Source organism: Bidens hawaiensis, unplaced genomic scaffold (assembly GCF_021521415.1).
Source record: "Bidens hawaiensis isolate Kalapana, Puna unplaced genomic scaffold, B.hawaiensis_p1.1 tig00027333_1, whole genome shotgun sequence".
NCBI classification, from domain to species: Eukaryota; Viridiplantae; Streptophyta; class Magnoliopsida; order Asterales; family Asteraceae; genus Bidens; species Bidens hawaiensis.
Genome location: NW_027494423.1, coordinates 191,308 through 209,599, shown reverse-complemented (window position 1 = coordinate 209,599; position 18,292 = coordinate 191,308). Strand labels below are relative to the sequence as shown.

At 37.5% G+C, this 18,292-nt stretch overlaps 1 protein-coding gene across 1 annotated transcript; it reads left to right on the top strand.

Moving 5' to 3' along the window:
• The first annotated feature begins 4,144 nt into the window (after positions 1 to 4,144).
• Positions 4,145 to 7,602, top strand: LOC143575301 (KH domain-containing protein At1g09660/At1g09670-like). Its single transcript, XM_077059709.1, has 6 exons — positions 4,145 to 4,233; positions 5,176 to 5,261; positions 5,864 to 6,009; positions 6,111 to 6,245; positions 6,972 to 7,088; positions 7,232 to 7,602. The coding sequence occupies exons 1-6, from the start codon at positions 4,145 to 4,147 to the stop codon at positions 7,535 to 7,537; spliced, it is 879 nt and encodes a 292-aa protein (XP_076915824.1). The 3' UTR covers positions 7,538 to 7,602.
• The last annotated feature ends 10,690 nt before the right edge of the window (positions 7,603 to 18,292 follow it).

Below are 18,292 nucleotides of genomic sequence, written 5' to 3'. Positions count from 1 at the left end.
AAGTTGCTATTTTAAGAAAATATTAACTAAAAGGAAAAAACAACATATTTTTGTAAAACAACTCCTAAAACTTAACTAATATATATGTAACAAGTGTTTTCAAAGATTTAAAAGTAATATTTTATATGAAAAGTCGACTGGTTCGTTTTAAGCGCAAAACCGACAAAAATCAACTATAAGTAATAATTATATATTTTTTTAAAAACTTTCCATCAACTGAAACTTTAATATTTTATTTTTTCTATTTATATATTTATTTATTAATTTAGTTATTAAAACAATACTTAACAAAACCCAAATTATACTTATTTGATAATTTGCTAGATAGTAATTATGTGTTTATGTGCTTGTGTGGTCATTAGACTAAGATTAATAAATAAAAGATTTTAACAAACTAAAACTCCAAACCAAGTTTTATTAACAAACGTGTACTAATAGAGGACACACGATTTTGGAGAAAAAGCTTCGACTGTGAGTTTCTCTAAAAACCCTCGTTTTTAAATGAAATATTTTTATTGTGTTTTGGGGAAAAATCATATTCTTTTATCGATTTTATTGAAGTTTTTAAAAGCATTTTATTTTACAAACCGTGTAAAAAGTGTGATGAGTCAAAAATTGGTTAAATAGCTGTTAACCGAATTAATAAGGGCACAAAAATATTGGTAGATCTATCGGGATGACGCCCCCCACTTCCAATCGCGTTAGGTTAAAAGTGGGAACATTTTGAGTATGGTATGTTTCGAGTTATCAATTTTGATAGTCATACACTTGTTGTATTCCTGGCTCGTCTACAAAGTACGATTTGTTTAAAAGATAAAATGCTACGTTTTTATGGCAATTTGATTATTATGAAAATTTTAAAGTTTTAATTACCATGTTAAAAGAACGGTAAGGAAAAAATACTACTGTTTCTTATGGTAATAAATTATGACAAAAATGGTCGTTGAACCATTATATGGTGAGATTTATAAGCATTCGTTTGCTATGTTTCATGATAAATTAATAAAGTGTTGTTTACTATGATCTTTATGATGATTTGAATTGAATTTTCGTTTGCCACACTTTCATAATAATACATATAGATATAATATATATATATATATGTATGTATATATATATATATATGAATTATTTTCGAATAAAGGCGACATGGAAAAAGAGTTGCGAGTATGTTTGAATAAAAGTGGAAACTGGGCATGTAATAAACCGTGCGTTTAGCACGTGTAAACTCTGATTATGTAATAAAAGAATACTTTTTAAATAGAAGTCAAACTTTTATTATTAAAATATTTTTGCTTTATTATGATTGGCTATCGGCATCTGTTATGACCCGAATGACTTAGTCAAAGTCTTCTGCTGCCTAGATTAAGGGTTTAGGGGTGTTACACAGCGTGCCTCCCTACGAGGTTCAATAGACAACACTTGTTTATACTCCATGTACACCGTGGCTTTGCTTTTATGTTCCCCATCCAAGGTCCACATCGTGGTTCCAGGACTGTTAGACCACAATAACACACTGATGCTCACGTCCCCTTTTCTTATCCCATTCTTCCAACTTATCGCGAGAACTAAAATATTGAAATAATTATATGGTCTAGTTCAATGTTCAAATATAATAATAAGCAAAAACAAGTTAATTAAACAAAGTAGATGGTGTTGTACTTTATCCATTTTACACGAGACCTTGGCCTCGCGTATATAATCGTCTTCAGCTTTATTTGCTTTCAAATGTACGGACAACTCTCCATCTTAGCCGTTAGTATGTTAAAAGTTATCGTGAACGTAATCCGACCCTTCTACTGGAAACTTGTACAAAGGCTAAATATTGTCAAACATCCTTTCTATAAGCAACTGGGTCGAGGGATAACTGTATCAACATGCTGTTTTCTCCCCTCACGAAGGGTGAGCGCCGTATACAAAATACTCCAAACAAAACGTAATGTTAACATATCTTATTTAAAAACTAACGACTGTTAAATTAAATAAAGAGATCATTTACTTGGTTCAAATTCGATAAGGCCGACTTTTCGTTAACATCTACAAACCCCGACTCCTCATTCAAATCTGGAATTTCCGACTCCTCGTTCGAATCCAAAAATAGATAGTCCCACCATGACATTTTTTTGCTTCTACGGTGAAAGTGGTACGTGAAAATAACTCGGTGGTGGTAGTTAAATCGGTTGAAAAATGGGGTGGAGGTAGTGTGTGATATGCGCCGTGGGGGGGGGGGGGCTGGTTATTGAGATCAAGTTTTGACCATATACGCGTATAATGCTACATGCGTCGTGTTGTATCTTATATGTCGCGCATATGTTTATATGCGGTGTTTATGTTACACCCCGATAACCTACGGCTATCACATCAACTGACACCGCGTATAGCCGTATAAGATACAAATATAAAAAGACAACCCCCCACCTTATTTTTTTTTCCGGGTGTCCTTAGCACAACCCTAAAATAATTATTAATAACTAATTAATTAATTATAGAAATAAATGATGATTAGATGCATGGTGTTTGTTAGCCACAAAATCTGATTGTTATTATTAAATAAAGGAAAAATTACTAAAATAAACATGTTTGATCAAGAATTTACCAAAATAGACATGTCTATTTTAGTCTCCATCTCTCCAATCATTAGTTTTTTAACCAATACACAACTGACACGTTACAGAAGCCGGATAAGGCGGCTAAGCCTTAGCCTCCACTTTATGGGCACGGAATTTTATGAAAAGTGCCTTTAGCCAATAGAAATTCGACACGTAGCAAATGCGGCTAAATTTAGCCTACATCTATGGTTATTTAGCCGGCATCTTTGACTCTTAGCCGGCTTCGGAATACGTGTCTATTTAGTTAGCCGACTCCAAATATTTCTTCTTAGCCGGCTCCAAAATTAAGTTGTTTTTCAAAACATAAATGTTCCATTAATATACAAGCAAATACCCCCAAAAATTTATATTTGGCGTTGTCGGCATACCAGCGAGTAGATTGTAATCTTTATTTAGTATGCTTTGTTATTATTATGTTTCTTAATTTTTATTATTAATGAACATTTCCGTGTATTTCTTTTTTGTTAGTATCTACTCACATAAAAATAACTTTAATAAAAATAAACCAAGTTAATTTATTCATAAAAAACCCGGCTAAGTAAAGCCTACAATCTGATCTGAGTAAACGACGACGTTAACAAACATATTTTTTAAAAATATGAGGATCTTGTGATAATAAAGTAAAAAAGTTTGAGATGGTGAAGATGGTTTAATAAGATATAGTGAATATGGTTGTATAGTTTTAATGTTTTATAAAAATTGTTGGTGAAAAATTAAATTTGGGTAGGTAAATGTATTTATTTCTGATGGCTAAAACATGCCGGCTAGGAGAAAAAAATTGACGGCTAAGCGAAGCCGGCTAAATAATTAATTGAGTAGATAAAAATATTTAATTTTGGGGGCTAAATTTACACCGGCTAAGAAGAAGGCTAAGTGAAGCCGACTAAATATTTAATGGAGTTGGTAAGTTTGGTAAAATATTCAATTTCAGCGGCTAAAATTAGACGGCTAAATGAAAAAAAGAAGGCGACTAAGTGAAGCCTTAGCCTACAAGCCGAGTTGGAGCCGGCTAAGAAGGAATATTTGGAGCCGGCTAACTATATAGACACGTATCCCGAAGCCGGCTAAGAGTCAAAGATGCCGGCTAAATAATCATAGATGTAGGCTAAGTTTAGCCGCCTTTGCCACGTGTCGAATTTCTATTGGCTAAAGGTACTTTTCATAAAATTCCGTGCCCATAAAGTGACGGCTAAGGCTTAGCACCTTAGGCGGCTTCGGTGACGTGTCAGTTGTTTATTGGTCAAAAAACCAATAATTGAAGTGATATAGGCTAAAATAGACATGTCTATTTTGATAAATTTTTTATTAAACATGTTTATTTTGGTAATTTTCCCTTAAATAAATCTGATTATTAAAAAAGTAAAGCAGTTGATTCGTATCCTATGCTTGATACCCTAAACACACTACTAGTAGAAATAAATAAATCACATATACATACATGAACCCAACGACTGAGGTCTAAATATTTGTTTCCCCAATTCAGAAACCCTCATTCGTTGTGTTGTTATAATTGATTGATGTTATAATTGCCATTGATGGAGAATAGAATCCCACCAGGAAGTTACTTCCAGTATTCCCCTGCTGCTTCACTTCACAATGCTTCGTCTCTGTCCGACCGCCAACGGTTACAACTTTAATCCAATCTCCACTTACCTCCTTTATTATTTATTTATTTATTTATTTATTTATTTATTGTAATCATTTGTTAACTGTTTACTTATTTGAACTGTTGATTCACATATACATCATGTTTGCAGTTTATATTGTTTTATTAATAGTTTTGTTACAAGTAGTGAACAAGAACAAGATGATTGTTGCTTGATTAGTTTTGTATAGTTTTGTTTGTCAATTATAAATGGAAAGCCTGTTAATTTTTAATTCTTACACAGTTTTTAACTGTAATGATTTTGGTTTTAAAAGGCGTGCCTCATGTAGTTTTGGGTCAATATTGGTCAAAGTTAGCGTCCGTAGGAGATCTATATGTACTAAGATCAAAACAAATTGGTAAGTTGTAAAAAGGCATGCCTAAATTATTAAAGGGCTCTTGATAAATAGAGGGGAGGGGGGTAGAGGCAGACTCAAATTGACTTGAGATGAGAGGATTAGGCGTGTTTTGCACCTCTTTGAGGACATGGTTGAGGATAGGACCTCTTAGAGACGTAGAATTAAGGTTAAGGATCTTAGGAGGTGGGGTTATTTCTTGATATTACTTTTTTATTTTATTATTATTATTATTATTATTTTCTATTTTTAATTATTATTGTGATTAACAACAAAACAAAACTAAGATCATAAAGAAGGAAGTTATCATACCGAATCAGTACGGACAACACAATATCCTTTTTCTTTATAATATCTACTACATGTAGGAGACATCATACTTAGATTAGAAGACTGGTGTTAAGGTCTCACATGGCCATCATTTTTTATATTAAATGTTATTTATTAAAATTTATTCGGGTAGTTATCTTATGTTTTCATTTTCTGCATGAGAAGAAATAAAAGCATGACCCACAAAACGAAGATTTGTTTTATATGTTCTCGATTATGATTTATTTGCATACAGATATTTGGCATCATTGCTTGCGGAGAGACAAAAGTTAGCACCCTTTATGCAAGTCATGCCAATATGCAGCAGGCTCCTGAATCAAGGTTTCTTTAATACAGAATTTTAATGTATTACGGTTACTACATTTACATATATGTATTCCACATATAGCAATTAAATTGGACATTTACATATATGTATTCCAATTTCCACATATAGCAATTAAATTGGAATTTCACACTTGCAATCTTTTGTTACTTATACTATTTGACATCTTCATTGTTTTTTGTTTTTTTTTTATTTTAAATTTATTCGTGGCAATTTCAATTTTAAACTATTTATAAATGGGTAGATTTGTTTCATGTTAAATCTCTTGTGTTTCACATGGGAAGAAAGAGTAGCTAAAAAAGAACCGAGTCAAACGGGTTGAACACTTGAACAAGCGGAAATTCGGGCACAACGTATTGTAAATTTTGAATGCACATCAACTTCATAAGTAACTTTACTCAAAAAAGTAGGCTATTGTGACATTAATATGGTTTTTTTAATCATTAACTGTTTAAAAAGTTAGGAAAAAGTTGTTTCAGGTTAGACTGGCCCGACCCATACAAAAATTACCCATTTAAACCCGTTAACCAAGCTGTGCATTTTGCAGCGTCTACTCTATATTGTATGTTCTTTTAATTTGTTTGTCATATTCATTTAGAGATCATGAAGACCTCGGGACTCGTCTCGAACCATAATTTTGTCGATCACGAGAGAATGTTGCGTGACAGATCATACCGATCATTTGGTCAAAAGCCCAATGTAGGCTCAATGGATGTGGAACCATGGCCCACAATGCAACCAGAGGTATCTTGGTCAAATGTCCAAACTACCCTTCCACAATGACAGTATAGGGATAAAACATGAACTGATTTTTAAGATTACTGATAATGGATATGTTGGTTTAGGATAATCGGCTATTACAAAGAATGACTTCTTTTCATGCTTCGGCTCGGGGCTGGCCTGCATCACCAGGAATCATGACCCCTACGGTTATAAAAAAAGTTATTAGACTCGATGTTCCTGTTGAGAAATTCCCAAATGTAAGTAAACAAAGATGTTTCTGAATTCCCGTTTTTGTTTTATTTTAATTTTCCTAGAAGCATCACCATCTAGGGTAGGGTAACGGGTCGAAATGGTAGTTATTTTTTGAATTATGAACAGTTAGCATGTCAAATATGATTACAAAATAATATTATGTTAAAGTCGTCATCATCATCATCATCGTACTCAGTATATGTAGACAGCCTTACCTCTACCCCATAAGGATAGAGGTAGGGTCTTAGGAGGGTAAGATGTAGACAACCTTACCTCTACCCCATAAGGATAGAGAGGCTGCTTCCGGTGAGACCCCCGGCTCGATAGTAGTTTTGCATCAAGCCTTGAACATAAGGCACATAGCACTCAATCATCGGGACACCGGCTGATCGGTGCATGTACCCTTGTCTTTCGGCTATCAACGCCACTACATGATGCCTGATTAACCGTCCGTCACTTTTAACGTTATTTTCACAAGATTAGTAAAATAACGTCAAAATTAGTGCAATTTCACTTTTGCCCACCCGAGGGTTCACACATATATACATCATATGTGCGCACCGCAAGCAGAGCTAATTAATTATTTTCACAATATGATTCAGAGAGTTTCATGCACTAAAATACACTTTAGTTGATCTTCGACCCATTTGACCTACATTTTGGCTACTTTTTTATAATGCTTGTTAGAAATAAGTTCCACATTAGTTTATTCTAACATGGAAGCGTGACAGTATAACTTTGTGGGTCGGATTCTGAGGCCACGTGGAAATTCACTTAAAAGGATAGAAGCCATGACAGAGTGTAGAATATACATAAGAGGTCAAGGCTCCGTGAAGGATTCTATTAAGGTATTATTTACAAGAATTTTGTAGCCTTCATTTCCATTTGACGAACACTTACAATTTCAAGGAGCATAAATACATCCTATCATCCGAAAACTATTTGTAACGCGTACACGTGTTAAAGCATTGCTGTTTTGGTTTGAAAATAGGAAGAGAAGTTAAAAGATAAGCCGGGGTATGAACACCTCAACGACCCTCTTCACTTGTTGCTTGAAGCCGAATTTCCCGAAGATATTATTGACTCACGATTGGATCACGCGGTTGCACTACTAGAAAACCTCTTAAAGCCAGTGGTACCCCCACCCCTCCATCTCTTTCATTGCATTGGGCTCAAAAGGAACCGAAAATCCAGTTTCTGGGTTTTTGAAAAATCCTCCGATTTTGGTTGTCGGTTTTGTCGGTTTAGCCATTTGGGCTTGAAATTTTTTGGCCGAAAAAAGAATGACAAAAAATAATGGATTTGGGTTTGGAACTTTGGTCCTAATCTTTTTATTTTTATAAAATGATTAATTGATTATTACATAGTTTGGCTTAAAATATTTGGGCTACACCATTTATAGTCCATAAAATCGATAGCAAACGTCAGTTTTTACAGGTTTGGTTCGGTATTTTTGGTTTGCGATACATGCAAACTGAAACCGAACCGGAAATTTGGTTTAAAAAAACATAAAATTAAACCGTCAACTTTGGTTTGGTTCGGTTTTGTTGGTTATTTCGTTTACAGGTTGGTTTTACGATTTTCGCCTTTCGGTACATGCAAAACCAAAACTAAACCGGAAATTTGTTTTTTGAAGAGATAAATATTTGGTTTCGGTTGTTCTGGTTGTAGGTCGGTTTGTGCAGTTTCGGTACATGAAATTCCGCAACATAACCGGAAATTTGATTTTTGAAAAAACATAAAACAAAATCGTTAGTTTTGGGCTGGGTTCAGTTGCTGGCCGGTTTTCCGGAAAACTGGATTGGAAGTTCAGTTATTGAAGAAACATAAAAACCAAAGCGTAAGTTTTGGGTTTGGTTTGGTTTGGTTATGTTGGTTATTTTGGTTATAGGTCGGTTATTCGGTTTCATGCACAATTAGGATTACTGTAGTGTTTTTAATAAAAAGAAAATGGGTCCCTTTAGGTCACTTTATTTACCATATAGATTATTAAATATGAAATTCCCCTAATAATAGAGAACTTTGTAGATACAACGCCTCAATGCCAAAGATCGACAACAAACGAGTTTTACCAACGCTTGGGTTTCACCAATCGACGCTACCCCATTGATCCACCTCAAGTTTTATAAATTTTATTTATTTTTTATTTTGTTTTAGTTCCTATACAATAACGCACGTAATTGAAACCGGGCCGACCAGTGATGACTTACCGCCTCAACGTTTCGGATTGACAACACTTGGGTTTTAGCACTGTCTTGGTATACCGATGCACCTGGCACAAAGCGCCGAATAAAACCCTAGTATGTAGTAAAAGAGAACCCTGACACCACAAAGTTCTGATTCTTTTGATTTCTAATATATAATTGATAATTGTGAATTTCCCATATAAAATTATCTGTAGCTGGGTGGTTATTCTGTGGTGTGTTTATGGTTTGAGTGGGGTGTCTGCAACCTAGGTTCGATTCCTGACTATGATTAGAAGTGTTTCTTTTTATTTTTTGTTTTATGTAGTTGGTCGGTTATTTTGTTTACATTTGAAACTTTCTATTTAAATGTGTATGTTATGATTTGGTGCCGACATCATCAATACCGGTCGAATTCACAACAATTATACATGCGGTTTTTGTTTTGTTTTTTTTAAATTGTCGATTTGTTTGTTTGTGTTTTTCATTTTAAATATGTTAATTTGTTTGGTCGTTGGCGAATTATAGGTATTTATATAGGTTAAATACCGTAATGAACATAAGCAGCACCATTTGACTTGTTACGACTCGCCGTCGCAACGTCAGGGGTTTACCGATCTGATAAACGTCATTTTAAATATGTTGTTGTAAAATAAACCATACGACTTTTCTGAGTGTTTACTAATTATTTTTTTTGGTTTAGTGTCAATACCATAACAAATTCAACTAGTGCATCGTGCGATTTTTCTTTTGTTTATTTTAATTGTCGATTTTTGGCTTTGTATTTGTTTGTTTTCTTTTTAATTTTAAATATGTTAATTTGTTTAGGCGTTGACGAATTTTAGTTCTGGTACCGTAATGAACGTAACCGGTACCGTTCGATTTGCGAAGACTCGCAGATGCAACGTCCGGGTTTTACCGACCGGATAAACGTCATTTTAAATATGTGCTATAATATAATCTATACGAATTTTCTGAATGTTTACTAATATTTTATTTAGTACAATACCATAACAAATTCAACTGATACCAATCCAGTTTGTCTCGTTTTGATCATTAGTTGTATGAGTATCAATTTTATTTTGGGCGTTTACGGATTTATTTTTGTTTCAGTGCCGTTGCCATTTCAATGTCAATGTAACCGGCCGAATTCACAAAGGGTGTTGGGGTCGTATAATCTAACAAATATTGATTTAAGTGTGGAGAAGAATCAGAAGATATGTTGACCGAATTGGCACAGTTTCGTCGGCGGGCTTACATCTAGTTTAATAATAAACATAGGCTTTTCATGTCCAAAAAAACAACATATACTTTTGGTGCTATAGAGGTAGGGTACCAAAAAGACCCAAATACCCTTAAGTATCACCCGCGGGTCGGAGAGGAATCCCTCATATGCCACCCGCGGAATATATGGATCACCACACAACATGATAGAGGAAGAACATCTTTACATTACACGCGGAAGTGTCCAGGCACCCTCAGACATCACCCGCATGATAGCACATCTATCCGCCAGGTTGACCGGAAGGCAATGCCAACAGGACAGCTGTAAGTAACTAATTACCTTCTAGAAGAATAACCACGATTATTACTTGGAGAATACGTGACCCGTCGACCAATGAATGAAGGACACCTGACCAGGTTGTTATAACCGCGCACATGGCCAGGGATCAACTCGTCCTATCATAGAATGACGCGTGTCCAGGTTGTTATACCCATGCACGTGGGACGTATAGCTCAACCTATCACGTAAGGACACACGTCCAGACGGTTATTAGGGATTTTTTAGAATGGGATAGCTGGCCCAATCACAATTCCCACATCCTTCGGCTATAAATACCTTGTCAATCTGCATGAGGTATTCATTCACTTTCCACGATCTACTTATATTACTTAAGTACTTTCTCTTTTAAGAACGGTACTTATTCTCACACCGGATGGTGGTTACGGGAAGACCCCCCCTCTTGTTCTTCCCGTGACGAGCTCACGGTGTTTGTTTGCAGGTTCCGGTCACTGGACTTTAGAAATTTGTGCTCATATCGTGTTGGTTGTTATTGTAGCCTACCCGGTTGACTCATTAGATTCAGGACCCGTATAGGGGATTGGATCGCTGTTTCTTCATTGACGCCATCCGTTTTGGTGTTAGAACTGCACAAGTTTTTGTTGGTTTTTTGGTTCGTACGATATGAGTAAGCTTCCTGAAGGTCTGACGGGAACTCCTGTACCTGTTTCACGTACTGCTGATACTGAAGCACCTGTAGGCTTTGCCTCAAGTATCTTTGCACGTATCATTGCTCCTGGAAGTTCCACTCCAGGTGACTTGGGATTCCTCCCGGCGCCAACAGGCCCTACTCCAACGGACCTAGGGCATGTCACGGCGCAAGGAGGTTCCAGATCCGGCAATCCCGGACGAATTACGAAAGACACTAACCGGTCTCATTCAGAATTAGGTCTAGAAGGTGATTCTGACGATTCTGAACTGGCGGGAAGTCATCGTCGTAGTTCCAGAACTAAGGTACCCTTGTCTCCAGATGAGTGGTTCCGCATCCAACAAGAGAATGTTGCAGCAGAGTACGAGCGAAGGGTGCGCAAGGAGCGACTCCAAGCTCGAACTCTGAACTATGATGAATCTCCGAGGAAATCTCTTTCTCCTCCTCCAACAGCGAGGAGGAGCCATCTACGTCACAGTGTTCAGACGGAAAGAGATCCTGAAGAAGTTTGGACGAAGCGTGACCGTCCTCGCATGGTCATGCGGGTGCCAGTTTACCGTGACGAATATGATAGTTATGACCTGTCATATCATCCGGGAGACGTCAGTTACTATAGTGGTGATAGCCGACTTCATTTGCATGAGGGAACTAACCGTCCACAGGCGACAGTTCGCCATGCGGGTTATCACAGCTATGCTGAGGAAGATTTTTCCAAGCCATATCGCCCAACTGCTTTTGCTGAAAAATCGAAGGTCATTGAACGTATTGCAACTGCCCCGTTCCCTGTCAATACGAAGATCCCGACATCCGTAGGGAAGTATGATGGTGTGACTGATCCCAACGACCACTTACTAAATTTTGTTGCAGTCGGAGGAGTCAGTGGTTGGACTCTTCCATACTGGTGCCACATGTTCGCATTAACCTTTACTGGGGCAGCGCGGGAATGGTTTGAGAAACTTTCGGATGGACAGATAAAAATCTGGGACGATTTTGTTGCTAAATTCTCACAACACTTTAGCCTCCAGAGAAAACACACCCGCGACCCATCCGAAATATTGGACGTAGTTAGACGGAACAATGAGTCTATCGAAGACTTCATTACCCGTTTTAACAAAGAAAGCCTCAGTATCGGTGGCGTGAGTGAAGATATGTTGCGGGGAGCATTCCGCAAAAACGTGAAAAGTGACGAATTGATTATGACGTTGACTGGAAAAGATGGTATGCCCACGTCTTGGAATGATATTATGACTGCGGCAAAGTTGTTCGCTAGATATCAGAAGACATTAGCAACCAATAATCAGAAACAGAATTTGAAAGTCGAATTCCAGAATCCGGAGCCGAACAGACGTGCAAAAGGAACCATTTGGTCCAGACTCCAGCCGTCCGCGGAAGCGTCTAAGTCATTTGATGCCAGATCTTTGATTTGCAACAAAAACAAAGCGGGGCCCTCAAATCGAGGTCCCAACAATTGGACTCCACTTTCAAAGACCCCTGCTGAAGTCCTCACTACGGAGAATGTGAATTTCAGGAAACCAAAACCACTCACAAGGAGGTTATTCCTTGATGCCAAGAAACACTGTTCGTTTCACGACGACATCGGTCACAACACGAACGGGTGTACAACTTTGATAACCTGGGACATTTGGTCAAAGGTACAAAACCAGGGACTGGTAAAGCTCCCGCAAGAGATAACCAGGGCCCGCCCAAAAAGCAAGTCAAGGACCTAAACGTTCACATGCTCCAAGGTGGATACAAGGTTGGCGGAAAGAGAAGAGAGTCCGATGAAGAAGAATGGAAGAATGAGCCTGTAATTTTCCACGAATCAAAGGAGATCCTTGTAATAAGAATCCCTCGATTATCACCGCCCTTTTCGGACATTATCGCTCGCAATACGTTTTCTTCGACACTGGTAGGAAGTCAGACATAATGTACGAGCAATGCTTCGAACAACTAGATGAGGACGATAAGGAGAGATTGAAACCCATTCATGCTCCTGTATCGGGATTTGGAGGCGAGGTAATGCACCTACGAGGGGTGATTTCCTTTCCAGTTACTCTAAGCGACGGAATTCATTCAAGGACCGAGGAGGTCGAATTCTTAGTTTTGCCAGCTTCATCGAAGCATGACATTATCCTGGGACGAGATGTAACATAGTGAAAATTTCGAGTTCAAAATGTCAAACTTCAAAAGTCTAGGGATCAAATTTGTCAAATTCCAAACCTAAGGGTCTAAAGTGAAAAATCTGATTTCCTGACCCATCGCGTATCGCGATGGGTTGTCTGACAACGAGGCACGTGGCCTGCCACGTGGCACACCGTTCGCCACGTGTCCCGCGTGGCATGTCGTCCGCCACGTGTCAACATGTGGCACAACGTCTGCCACGTGGTGACACGTGGCAGACCTATAGGGTGACTGGCCTGGGCTACGTCGCGATACGCGACGAGTGACCAGGAGGCCATCGCGTATCGCGATGGGCTTCCAGATTTGGTCTATAAATAGCGAGTCCGGGATTCTCATTTCACATCCCAAATCAGCCTATCTCTCTCACTCTAAAACATCTCTCTAAACATTGGGAAGCGTGCCCTCGATCCACCTCGAAAACCGTGCCCGATTCCTTGATTTCCGTGTTCGTTTCCTCGAAGTTCGTGCCACATTCCACCGACGTATCAACCAAGAATGCGTTTGTTATATCTCGACTTCATGATGGTTAGTCTCGTAAGGCATGCCGACAAGTGGTGAAGGATTGGTGTTTGTCGATTGGCGTGTCAAGGAAAGAGTAACGAGAAGAAGGGTTGATCAAGAAGGAAAATAAGGTGAAGCAGCGTTGGAGTGTTGCTCGAGTAATTAGGGTTTCAATAAGCCAATAAAGGTAGGCGTAACGCCGATGAAAATAATAATAAAATATTATAAAAGGCTTAAACCTTAAGTCGAGGTTATACTCGATACCTCGATAAAATAAAAGAAAACATAACAAAGAAAGAATAAAAGATAGAATTATGAATATTTATAAATATGTATATATGTTTGTAAGTATATATATATATATATTCTTTTTTATAAATATTATTTAAGGAATAAATAACTATTCTTAAATAATAAAGAAAAGAAAAGAATACGTTTCTTAGAGAAGAAGAAACGTAGGGTTTTATAAATAAACTAAAGGTTTATAAATTACTTTTAAACTAAAGGTTTTAAAGTAAAAGAGATTTTGAACTAAAGGTTCATCGACGTAAAGTTTATAAAATAAGACTAAAGGTCTTAAGCCGGATTGTATATCCGACTAACAAATGGTTATACTCGTACTATAGGTGCGAGATAGCAACGGGAAAGACCATCGGAAGGTGTTTGAAGCCGACCCAAATCGAAAAAGTGAATACGTCCCAACTTTTACAAACTTGTTTCAAATGAGTCAACGTGTTATATGAAAAACTTTACATGAGACTAAGTGTCTCTAAAACATTTATAAACAATAGTATAAACACTGACCTCAGGCTATCGTGTACGTTTGTCTGGATCCTTTCATATGTGGTGTGCACGCCACACCTGGTCACAATTACGCTCGCTTGCGGGGAGTATGACCTTGTGTATACGTATAGGCACTCAACTAGTCGAACGATGCGGTGTTTGCTGGGGGAACCGAGTGTAGAGACTTGAGTTTATGAATTGTGTTGTTTTAACTTGATTATTCCTAAGCCACATTGGTCCGAGACCTACGTAGTCTCGAGGGTGATTAAGTAAAGAAAATATTTTTAGCATCAGCATATTCACCATCATTCGTTGCTGACGTATTTTCTTACATTTTGCAGGTGATCAAGGTTAGCGCTTGGAATGGCGAAGTGCAAGATATCCGATGGCTCGGATCTTTTTGTTTAAACCTAATATAATGTTAATGGTGGTTTTTTAAAGTAAAACAAGTAATTCTTAAACATCAAACGGGAAACTTTTAAATCCCGTCTTTTTGTATATGTAAATATTACATTTTAAATCCACATGTTTTCAAGACTTCCGCTATTTAAACGTAACTCTGATTTAATTACAATTGTGGTACCAACATATGTGTCATACACCGAGGCCATAGTTTGGGGTGTGACAAGTGTTGGTATCAGAGCCATCGATCTTAGCGAATTAGGTATTACAAGATAATACCTAAGCTTCGATCCAAGTATACGAAAATTTCATTACTTGTTTTATTTGATATAGGGATAAGATAGGCTGGTAAACCTTTTCTTTCCTTTCTCACTCTAAACCACCAAAAATGTTAAATGTCGTTCAAGAGCATGATGGAGAACTATGTACGCAAGGCTAAGGAGGCTGGAATCGCCGAACCACTATGCAAGGATAACATGAGTGAAGATTATTATGAAGCAGCTTTCGATTAAGATGTGGAACATGACCTAATCAAACCATTTCAATACCCCGGTAATGAACAAAACCCGATCAATCTGCCCGACGATACACCATGGCATGGATATCAAGCACCGAGACACTCAAGCTACCATCCGCCAAGTATCCCAATGTATCATTCCTCTGAAGTTCCAACATACCATCCATCAGAGATCCCCACATATCAACCATCGGAGATACCACCCTACTATCCATCTAGCAATCCAACATATCTACCCCCAAATCCTCATCCAACATATGCTTTCCTCTCCAATCAACCAATCAAAGAGGAACCAAGATGCCTACTATTTAATACATAAACTGCAACTATTGTCACTTGTGCTTAACGATTTGTACCTTACTTGTTATGTGCATATTTACTTTACGTGAACTGCATTCGGAGAGGTCCACCATAATCTCAGAATAGTATGATCACACGACAGTCGTAATAGCTTCGTTCTTTTTGAAAGCTCATTTATTTACTCATTGGTTAAATTGCTTAACTCATTTGACTTTGTTGCACATTTATTATCTATTATATATATACATCAAAACTGGTGTGCTGCTCACTCAACCCTGTGTCGACAAATCTACTTTATTTTTAACGCATATGCAGGTCATCGTGTGATGTGAAGTTAAGTCAGGATTGGAAAGAGAACTTAGGATTCTAGATAGAGAAATAAACAAGACTTTTATATTTTGATATGTATTATATGGTGAATTATTTGAATTTGGATATTGTATTGAATATTATATTTTATATGAATTTAATTTAATAGATATTGAAATTTCCGATATTGTATGATAGTACCTTGAGAGATGTGAGCAATCAGTTCACGCCCCGGCATTTCCGCCGTAGGTTGGGGTGTGACATATGATAATAGATCTATTGGACTGAACCGCCCACTCGGGCCTCGGGTAGAGGCCTGTGTGTTCAGAATCCGATGATTGTTAAACATTAAACATAATAGTCTAATCGTGGATTAGACGACTCGCTAATCATGTCAGAGGTTTGGTCGTAATCACAAAAGTATGCATGTAACTTTAACACATATGGAATATTTTCAACATAAAACTTATTTTTCTGTTATTATTTAAAACCTATATTCTTACCAACTATTTTTAGTTGACACTCTCGCATGTTTTTCAGGTGAAGAAAATTAAGTTATGAAGATTAATGAAGTATCACTTATGGGATATGTCAGACCTAGAAGTTTAAATAAATCAAATGTTATGTCTTGTTATTTGAATTATGTTTGGTTTACATAATGTATTGGTTTATTTTAATAAGAGTTTTTACATTTAATACCATGTGCATGATTTCAATCTACGCATGCCCTGACGTTTCTGCCTTCGGTCGGGGGGTTTGACATATTGGTATCAGAGCGTTGGTCGTAAAGAGTTAGTAACCGACCTACGTCTAAGAATGTCCATTAGGTTGAAACTATGTTATATTAGATGTACTAACTTCCCTTTTGTAGCATGTCTTTTGATTCCGCCAACCCTTCCGAAAACTCCCACATCCCCTTACCACCGTTGGCCGAATACTACATTGCACTAGAAGACTTGGATGTACCCTTGAACCCTCCATCACCAGCTATCTCCACCTATAACCCAATTAGTTGGTCTCGTTTAATGAGAACTACTTCCCTAATCCATTGAAAACTAATAGGTCCAATTGGAGAATTCGTAACCCCGTTAGCTAATACCTCGGTAGGAAGTAATAAACTTCTTGACGATTAGCTCGAGGATGATGCCACTAGTAAATAGGGCTGGATCATTACAACTATCTTGAAGACTACCGGACTTGTTGGACTTGGAGTGTTGATCTGCCTGTTTATTCCCTAATCTATTTATGTGTAATCCTGATCTGCCTTTTTATCTCTTGATTTTGAACCCCTTGTTAAATGGAAACGACAAAACTAGACTTTCCTTACACCGTCGAGTTTGCCAATGGTAAAAACTGTCCAAGCCAATACTATTATACGCGATTCCACCTTGACTTTTGATAATCATTGTATTAATATCCATCTAATTCCCTTTAAGCTTGGTAGCTTTGACCTAGTTGTGGAAATGGATTGGTTATCCGGTAATCAAGCTAAAGTTGTATTTGTCGAGAAGCTCATTCGTATCCCGTTACCATCCGGTGAAACACTAATCATTCATGGAGAAAAACCAGATCGTAACCTAAAAATCATCTCTTGAATGAAGGCCCATAAAGTTTTGAAGAAACAATGCTATGCCATTTTAGCCCATGTAGTTGACAAGAAATCCGAAGGGAAAAAGATTCAAGGCATTTCCGTTAGTTCCTCTGTCTCTACAAGTCGAATTCCGAATCGATTTTATACCTGGTACAACTTCCGTAGCCAAATCTCCCTATCGCTTAGCCCTGTTCGAAATGCAAGAACTCTATAGCCAACGTCAAGAACTTCTCAAAAATGGATTTATTCGACCCAGTTTCTCACCTTGGGAAGCTCCTGTCCTTTTCGTGAAAACGAAGGACGGATCTTTCCGAATGTGCATTGACTACCGAGAGTTAAATAACTTACCCTCAATTATCGGTACCCACTACCGAGGATTGATGATCTCTTCGATTAGCTTCAAGGAGCCACTTGTTTTGTTTTTCAAAAATTGATCTCTGCTCGGGTTATCAGCAAATGCGAATTCTCGATGAAGACATACCCAAAACCACCTTTCGTACCTGCTATGGACACTATGAGTTCATGGTTATTCCCTTTTCCTTGACTAATGCATTCATGGTGTTTATGGACCTCGTGAACCGCATCTGCAAACCGTACCTTGACAAATTCATCATTGATTTTATTGGTGACATTTTAATCTATTCAAGAACCAAGACCGAGCATGAGCAACACCTTCGACTCACCTTGGAACTGTTGAAGAAAGAACAATTTTGTGCTAAATTTTTAAAATGTGAATTTTGGCTTCGCGAAATTCAATTTTTGGGGTCATGTTATTAACGATAAAGGCATACACGTGGATCCCGCAAAAATTAAATCCATCAAGAATTGGGAAGCTCGAAAAACCCCATCAGAAATCCGTTCCTTCCTTCGTCTAGCTAGTTATTATCGTCGATTCATCTCGAATATCTCAAAATAGCCTTACCTTTCACCACCTTAACTCAAAAAGGCAAGCCGTTCATTTGGGAACAAAAGCAAGAAGACACATTCCAAACCCTAAAACAAAAACTTTGTAACGCACACATCTTAACCCTTCCTGATGGAGACGACGATTTCATTGTCTATTGTATCGCTTCAA

What these genes read in the sequence shown, in the direction of transcription:
- LOC143575301 (XM_077059709.1), top strand. Translation starts at nt 4,145, where the DNA reads ATGGAGAATAGAATCCCACCAGGAAGTTACTTCCAGTATTCCCCTGCT. An exon ending in TCTCTGTCCGACCGCCAACG is followed by an intron (nt 4,234 to 5,175) that starts GTTACAACTTTA and finishes ATTTGCATACAG; the next exon opens with ATATTTGGCATCATTGCTTG. An exon ending in GGCCCACAATGCAACCAGAG is followed by an intron (nt 6,010 to 6,110) that starts GTATCTTGGTCA and finishes ATGTTGGTTTAG; the next exon opens with GATAATCGGCTATTACAAAG.